General features: G+C 39.5%; 1 protein-coding gene across 1 annotated transcript; it reads left to right on the plus strand.

Moving 5' to 3' along the window:
• The first annotated feature begins 5 nt into the window (after positions 1–5).
• LOC128929323 (uncharacterized) lies at positions 6–6,705 on the plus strand. Its single transcript, XM_078346860.1, has 4 exons — positions 6–49; positions 194–561; positions 4,755–4,871; positions 4,948–6,705. The coding sequence occupies exons 1-4, from the start codon at positions 6–8 to the stop codon at positions 4,965–4,967; spliced, it is 549 nt and encodes a 182-aa protein (XP_078202986.1). The 3' UTR covers positions 4,968–6,705.
• The last annotated feature ends 2,534 nt before the right edge of the window (positions 6,706–9,239 follow it).

Here is a 9,239-nt window from a genome sequence, read left to right on the forward strand (position 1 = left end):
CTCCAATGGTCGAGCCGCGTCCAGAGCTTGGCAACGCGATTAACCAATCGTCAGCTTCTGACGAAGAAAAGACAGGAGGGAGGGAAAGCTATTAGCCAATCCAAGGAAATAATCTTATCGGCGGCCGTGAAGGATGCAACCAATGCAATTTACACCGGCTGCGGCGTGGGCGGGGACTACGATTGATTGGCAGGGTGTTCTCCTATCGCAGAGGCTATTATTCCTTGGGTCTGCCGACTGAGGGGAGGAGCCGAACGAGCCGGGGTAGTCCCAGAGAGGCCGCCTCTTTGACCTTCGAGGGTCCGGAGGATTCAGGGAGGTGGCCGGAGGCGGTTCCCGAGGACAGGTCTTCGTGTTCCTGCCGAGCAGTTGACGCTGCCAGGCTCGACCTGGCGGCCCCGGGCTGGCAGCCAAATCCCCAGCGTCTGTGCTCGGGACGCGAGTGTTCGGCCGGGACGTGCAGCTCCGGAGCCCGCGCTGGCGACCTTGACCACCTTGGTCGGCTGTTTCCCCCGGAGGGAAATGTGGCTGTGCTGCCAGCCTTGGTCTCTGGCAGGGAAGGTCCTACCAACAGGGAGGGGTGCCCACGAGTTCCTTTCTGCCGCTCTTCTATTAATAGTTTGAGATTTTCCTTCCCGGTTCCTTGCAGAGAGGCCTGGTGCTTAAGGACCTTTGGGATCTGGGCGCTGCGTCCCTTCCCAGCTTCTTCCTGCTCGCAGCGGACCAGATCTTGCTGTGGGCAGCTGGCTGGTACCCAAAGTGCCTCTTCGTCAGGCGGTTCCTTCCCCGTTAGAGTCCTTCCTCCCCAGAACCCTTCTCCATCTGTTGACCTTCAAGATCCAGAGCGAATGCCACTTCATCCATGAAGCCTTCCCTTAACCCTTATTCTGGTCAAAATGTCTCTTTTCTGTGCTTCTGTATTTTAACAATGTTAGAAAATGTCTTTGTGGTTAAGAACCTAGCTCCAGGAGCAGACTATCTAGGTTTAGATTCTGGCTGCCGCTTACGAACTTGGACAGGTTTAGTCACGTTATGTTAACCTCTCCCTGGAGGTTCCTGCTCTGTGGAAGTAACAGTATGTCCTCAGGGTTGTTGTGAGGATTTTGTGAGTTAATACATAGACGAAGTGGTTAGTTGCATATTAGAAGCACTCTCTAAATGTCAGCTATTGTTGTCATTGCATATCTGCCACATCCTTCATAGATAGCGAACTATTTTTTTTTTTAACTTTTAGGTTCAGGGGTGCATGTACAGATTTGTTTTATAGGTAAATTGCATATCATGGTGGGGGAGGGGTTGGCATACAAATTATTTTGTCACCCAGATAGTAAGTATAGTACTTGGCAGGTTTTTTTTCTGATCCTCTCCCTCCTCCCACCCTCTACCCGCAAGTAGGTCTGTTGTTCTCTTGTGTCCATGTGTTCTCAGTGTTTAGCTCCCATTTATAAGGCAGAACATGGGATATTTTGTTTTCTCTTTCGAATTAGTTCACTTAGGATAATGCCCTCTACCTCCATCCATGTTGCTACAAAAGACATGCTCTCTTTCTTTTTTATGGTTGCATAGTATTCTGTGGTGTATATGTACCATATTTTCTTTATCCAGTTTGCTGGTAATGGGAATTTAGGTTGATTCCATGTCTTTACAATTGTGAATAGTGCTGCCATGAACATACAAGTACATGTGTCTTTATGGTAGAACGATTTATATTCTTTTGGGTATAGACCCAATACTGGGATTAATGGGTCGAATGGTAATTCTGTTTTAAGTTCTTTGAGAAATCGCTATACTGCTTTCCACGTTACTGAAATAATTTACGTTCCCACTAGCATTGTATAAGCATTCCCCTTTCCCCACAACCTCACCAGCATCTATTATTTCTTGACTTTTTAATAATACCCATTCTGACTAGTGTAAAATGGTATCTCATTATAGTTTTGATTTGCATTTCTCTAGTGATGCTGAGTATTTTATATGCTTGTTGGCCATGTAGCTTCTTTTGGCTAGGGACCTGTAAGTCTCCCTACATTTCTTCTATTTACCAAGCCTTCAACAAATGGTAGAAGAAAGAGTCAATTCTCTTGACATTTCAGAAGGAAACAATATCACAGCGTCTATTCATTGGATAATACTATAAATCTCAAAATGAATTTTCATTCAGAGTAATAAACACAAGCAAAAGAACTTTGTGTAACATCTGTCAACTTTTTGTGTCATCTACTTCTTTCAGAAACATTGCCTCTGGTTTTAAAGGTAACTGCCCATAGTGTTTCACTAATAACACTTTAAGCATTGCAGGTTCAACACTGAAGGTCAAATGACAATGAACTTTCAGTGTTTCCAAAAGCAGGGGCAACTGCTGAGAGGGGCCTTGTGGGATTTGATTTAAAAGGATGATATTGCGTTGGCCAGCAATATCATCATGGTCACTCCCTACGTCATTCCCTGGAAGGAAAACAACCCTAGGTTGCCTAAACACTGTTGGCTAAGACCAAATATTTATTAACATCCTAAGCAGCTCCATAATCAAGCCAATGCTAATAGGGACAAAAGGTGCCAGGTGCAGGTTTTCTCCATGTCCCCACAATATTTGCTCTAAATTTTTAAAAAGGCAATTACTGGGGGAGAAGGAAGCCTATAATATTAAGATCTAAGTCTCAAACTGCTTTCCTAGGGCGTGTGAGGTTCTTGGAGATTAAGTGCAGTACCTTTCTGTCTTGAGCTCTGTGGGCTGCCTCTCTAATTTAATGCCAGTACTGAAAGAAACAGAATGCTTTTCAGGTCATCGCTAATTTTAACACTTTGGCTTAGAATTGACTCAAGGCTATCTCCTTGCTGAATGGATAATTCAGCTGGCTACTGCCCAAACAAGTAGGCAACCAGAAAAAGTGAGTGCCCAGGGTAAGGGCAGTAAGGGTCAGAGAAAGAGGCAGATATTCTCACTGCCTCCTGCCTTCCTTATGACCGTCTGTTCAGGAGTCCCCCTAGAATCTACCTTCTGCCTTCCCCTGCTCCCTTCCCTGAAACCTTTTCTTCAAAAGAATTGGAAAAGAGGAACTGGGAACCCATACAGCAAGAGCATCACCTGGAATGAATTCCTTTAGAACGTACTGTCTTAGAAATCTGAAGCCTGCAGGCTGGACAGGCAAGAAGAGCAGTGCACACTGCATGAACCTAAGCAAATCTACACGTGGTTGGTTTTTTGTTTTTTGTTTCTGTTTTTTTTGAGACAGAGTCTTACTCTGTTGCCTAGGCTTGAGTGCTGTGGCACCATCTCAGCTCACTGCAGCCTTCGCCTCCAGGGCTCGGGTGATTGTCCCACCTAAGCCTCCTAAGTAGCTAGGACCACAGGCATGCACCAACATGTGCAGCTAATTGTAGAGACAGGGTTTCGCCATGTTGGTCATGCTAGTCTCAAACTCCTGGGCTCAAGCCATCAGCCTGCCTCGGTCTTCCAAAATGCTGGGATTATAGGCATGAGCCACTGCACCTGGCCACACATGTTTATTTTACTCAGTCTTGCCCCTGAGTACCCAGAAGGTCTAAACTTAGGAACAAGTCAGGGGAAGGACAAGTTTATCATTCTTTGCACTGAAGCACAAAGTGCTTTGGAATTGTCATATTTGGGTGTGTGCTGGCACTAAGGGTAGGATATTATTTGGAAGCTGAGTTAGGTGCTGAGCAAATATTTCTTTAAAAACCAAAGCTGTATGAGGAGATCTGTTCTAGAGTCACAGTGTGGCTAAATAGTGTGCAATAAGTATAGGGCTCCTGAGGTGGTACCGTCTTCCCACTGTAATGAGTTTAACTCTTCTTTCTAAGGAAAGTGATTATTGATCAACCTCTCCTCTCAAATTAACTGGCTTGTTTCCTGAGTGTGCCTTCATGGAACCATGTCTTCTTCTCTTCCCTCAGTTCTCTTTCCCTCCCTTATATATGACTCCTCCCCTAATCTGCACACATGGATTGAACCAAATGAGGGTATTTTTCTGCTTCCTCATAGAAGGGCATAGAGTGGACAGGGTCTAAGGTTAGTTCCTGAAGTGGGTACCCACATATGAACTTTATTTAAAGCTGCTGAAATCTTTGTATAGCTGATAGATCAGTAAGACTGAAAACTACTAATGGTTTTATCTACTTGTTGAATGTGATTCAGTTCCATGGCACCATTTAGAAATTGTGCTGTATAGTTTTTGTACATTGCTTAAGAAGCAGTATAGCATAATGATTAAACACATGGCCTCTGGAACTAGATTTCCTCTGTATGCCTCAGTTTCCTCATCTGGGAATAATAATAGTTCTATCTCATCAGTTGCTATGAGGATTAAATGAACTCTGAATTGTACTTGACACTTAGTACTCAGCTATTAACTGGGACCATCATTATCATTACAGATGTTGTTTACAAGCACTTGCCTTTGGGATTTGTTTAGCTTTTTTTTTTTATTAAATTATAAGCAGCATAGTAGAATAATACATGGGCTTGGGCCTGGAATCAGATTCTAGCTTTGCCTCTTACTGGTTTTGAAACTTTTAGCAAATTTCTTGATATGCCTGAGTTTTAATATTCTTAACTGTAAATTATTTTTAAAAAGAATTTTGCTTTGTGTTGATATGCACACATTTAACACAGTTATAGAAACTATTATTATTACTATTGTCATAGATATGATGAAATTAGTCCCTGGGTTGCTGTAGGGTGGTAGTGGTTAGGCAAACTCTCTTTGAAGTCTGTCTGATCTGGCCTCTTGCAGGCATGTACTCTGAAATATTTTTCAAATGGAAAAGAAAGCAGAGAACACAGTTTTCAAAATATCTAGAGCCCTCCAAGATGTCTGTAGTAATCTATAAAATCTCAAGACAATTTAAAGGTAAGACAATTTTATTAATTAATTAAAATGTAAATGTTAACAATAGCCCTTTGTATAGCTATATTATCTTTTTCAGAAGAATGGAAAATGTTTTAGAAACACTATTCTCTCCACATCCTGGGGCAGCAGGCTTCTATGAAGAAACATAAAGAAGGAAATGGATTACCTTAGCAAAAGACAAATGAAGACACTCCAAATAACAGAAGAATGGGAAGGCCACAGACCTTGAAGTCAGAAGAAAATTTCCTCTTCTTGCCCTGTTTCTCCTTCAAATCGTCACCACTACAGTCTCTTACTTCTAGGGCCCTGTTCAGCTTTTTCCCCTAAGTTGTAATGTCCTTCTTTTGGTTGGGTCATGTCCTAAAATCCTACTCTTTGGTACAAGATGAAGGAAGATGAAGAGATAATGAAGGAAACAAATTCAATGTGTTTGCTAAGAACACAGTCTTTTAAATCATTCTTAAAGGGTTTTTTTAAAACAATGTAATAGATTGTCGTTATCTATTATACAAAGCTACTAGGAACCTCGAAGTGTATTAAAAACATTTCAACATTCAGCAGTAGAGGGCAGCACTGCCCTTCATTTGCAAAATGTCGCGCACTCTTGAGAAGGAAAATAAAGGCAAAGCTCCTGACCCCTCTGTCTATTTACTTTTACTATATACTTTAAAAAATTGAGTATTTTTGTTATGGTTTAGGTGATATGTAGAAAGAATGTCAGAGCCTGGATTGCCTGGAAGTGGAACACCAGGTAACTGGCAAAAAAACACGGAACGTTTGAGGTCCCCAACTCAGGATATGGGGTCTGTCTGGCAAAGATAAACAGTAGCTTGACCCTGGGTAATCAGATAGGGTTATTGTATGAACAGACTTAATGCTCCTGCTCTTTCTGGATAGAAGTCAATCTACTGAAATAGCAGGATGTGGTTTTAAAAAATGTGTAACTCATATAGTCTTAGCCCTCATAACTGCTTCTAAATTCTTATTCACTGCCTTTATTCTGCTGTGTTAGTGTTGCTCCCTGTTATACCTGGGTCAGGTCAGAACTATCTCAAATAGAGTATGTGCATTATGACTTTAAAGAATGGTGTCAGACATGATGGATAAGGAATGTCTTTCATGGGACTGCAGTTGACTAAATGGCTGTGTATAAATAGTGAAATTGAAGCTTGTATGCTCAACCTTATTCTGTCACAGTATGATTTGAGTTTTCCTAACCAGTAAATAGCAAGAAAAAATGATCTGTTATTTTGTACCAAAAGTTACTTGTTGCTTTTTATCAGGATGACAGAGTAATTCTAATTTTAGCAAATAAAAAACTATGTAATCCTAGCATATTTGAATTCTGTTTAGCCTGAAAACTTTTTTGGCAGCAAATCTTCAGTGCCAATTTAAATAAATCCCACTAGGAATAAGCACTGGAAGACATTGAGTCTAGTTCCCAGCTCTGCCATGTGAAGTTGGGCAAATTACAACCTCTGAGCTTTCATTTCTTCATCGTTAAATGGAGATAATACCTCCTAGATTTATTAAAAGGGTCAACTTAGAAAATACAGATTAAAATGGTTTGAAAGCCATTTAAGTACCTAACAAATATTTCTATCACTGTAGCCCAAAGAGATTCCTGCCTAGAAGGCTTTATGTCTCTTCTCCTTATTTGGTATCATTCTATTGCCTGAGATTGTTAATTAACTTTGATGTATACTTAATATTTTCTCCCAACTTGATTGCTAGTTAGTTCCTTGAGAATTGAAACCATCAGTTGCACTTCTTGGTATCCTCCACAACAAGGTATCTGTACTCAAATATTTGATTAAAAACATAAACCACAAGACATAATTGACTCTTTTTTAAATTGTGGTAAAAAACATGTATTTACCATCTTATCCATTTTTAAGTATACTGTATATTAGTGTTTACTATATGCACATTGTTGTGCAACACATCTCTAGAACTTTTCATCCAGAATTCTTTTTTTTTTTTTTTTTTTGAGACAGAGTCTTGCTCTGTCACCCAGGCTGGAAGTGCCATGGCACCATCTTGACTAACTGCAACCCCTGCCTCCCAGGTTCAAGTGATTCTGCTGCCTCAGCCTCCCAAGTAGCTGGGATTACATGTTCCTGCCACCACCCCTGGCAAATTTTTGTATTTTTGATAGAAGTGGGGTTTCACCATGTTGGCCAGGGCTGGCCTCAAACTCCAGACCACAAGTAATCCACCTGCCTCAGCATCCCAAAGTGCTGGGATTACAGGCATGAGCGACTGCGTCTGGCCTACCCATTTTCTGTAAGCCTGAAAATGGATGCCAGAAAAGAAGGTACCACTATAAAGTGCTTCCATGAGTGATTTATGTCTAGCATACAATTAAACATTTATAAGAAGGAAATTATCAGGTTAAAATATAAACTCACTTGCCAATTATTTGATTTTCAGGATATCTGACTTTTGTTGATTATTGAAAATGAAGTATTATTTCTAATCACTATTGCTATCACAATAGCATTTTTATTTGGCAGGTATATATGAGACCTGGAGTATAGAGGGAAACTGTCCCAGAAAAGGACCGTGCATTGGCTGTAGAGAGTTCCAGAACTCTCACAATGGCAAGACTGTATTTAACTTTTGATATGTGCTTTTAAAAACAATGCACCTTTTCAAGCACAGATTTTCATCGGATGTCATGATTGTCAATTATGTCAAATTTGTTTGGTATATTAAAAAATTGGTTTTCTCCTTTGCACAAAATAAATTCGAGATGATATAAGATTTAAATATTTTAAACAATATAGGGAAAATAATATTTTTTAAATATAGCGTTAGGGTAGAATAGACTTTTATAATCATAGCGCAATCTCAGAAGCTATTAAGAAAATAATTGACTTTGCATGGCTGTAGACACCATAAAGATGTGATAACCTGGAAGAATATTTGCAACATGCTTATTAGTCACATCTGTTATTTACTCAGAGCTTCATTGTACTGATGGAAAGAAGAGGATGTAAAGAAATCATTCAGAAAGGAATAAATACAAATAACACCAATAAACATACCCCAAATCATCCTCATTATTAAATTGAGACCACTCCAATTTACCAATGTTTTCCCATCATATTGACAAACATTGTTTAAATGTTAAAAAAATAGTGTTGAGGGGAAAGAGCACTGATGTGCACTATTGCATGGGAGACTGTCAATCAATAAAGCCTTTTCTTAGGGTATATTTTGGTAATAACAGTCAAAATTAAAATACACATTCCATTTGACCAAGCAATTTCTCCTCTAGGAATCTATCCTAAAGAAATTTATGCAAGTTTTTAAAGATAGGTATGGAAACATACAGTTATGCATTGTAACTTTGCTTTAATAGAAAAAGAGTAAACACATGTATTATTTTTGTAACCTAAAAAAATCAAGTTTTAGCGGAAAACAAAATAGGTTTGAAGCAGGAGAGTGGTCATGGAAGTTGGAATCCACTAAGGCATGTATAACAACACACCTGCTGATCAACAAAAATAAATAAAACTTTTAAAAAACAGGCTTGAGAGACACTTCACAGGAATAGAAAATTAATATAGTTTCTAACAATGATAATGAAGTAGAACAAACAGGAAAAAGTAATTCTCCAAAGGACTATGTATGTATGTATGTATGTATGTATATAGTAACTTAAAACTTCAGATACTATGAGAAAGTATTTTTAAATAAGAGTGTGGTGTGCTACAGTTTAGAGTTGGTCTGAAATCTGGGGAGCTATTGATGCTCCTTAGTTAATAAAATAGTGGTTTTTAAAAATATGAATCCCCATTATCCATAGCAAACAGACACAGGAACAGAAAACCAAATACCGCATGTTCTGTCAGGGTGGAAGTAGGAGAGAGAGGGCATCAGGAAGAATAGCTAATGGATGCTTGGCTGAATACGTAGGTGATGGGATGAACTATGCAGCAAACCACCATGGCACACGTTTACCTGTGTAACAAATGTGCACATCCTGCACATGTACTCCTGAACTTAAGAGTTGAAGAAAAAAATGAATCCCACAATTCTGTATCCAAGGACCTAGAACAGCTCTTAACATCCAAGAGACAATAGATATTGGCTAAAGGAGTGAATGAGAGTATTTGCACCCGAGTTATTATAAGAATAGATGCAAAATTGCTTAATGATTATTACTTGGTCTGCAACAAGTGTTTAACAGATACTAGTTCACTACTTACACGTGCCTAACACATCACAAGGGTTTATTTAAAAGAATTTACCTAGTGCTTATTATATGCTGGGTACTGTTCTAAGTTCTTTACAAACACTAACTCATTCAAGTTGTTTAACTGAAGTAAGTGGTATAATTATTCCATTTAACAGATGAGG

The sequence above is a fragment of the Callithrix jacchus genome, chromosome 12 (assembly GCF_049354715.1).
Source record: "Callithrix jacchus isolate 240 chromosome 12, calJac240_pri, whole genome shotgun sequence".
Lineage (NCBI taxonomy): Eukaryota > Metazoa > Chordata > Mammalia > Primates > Cebidae > Callithrix > Callithrix jacchus.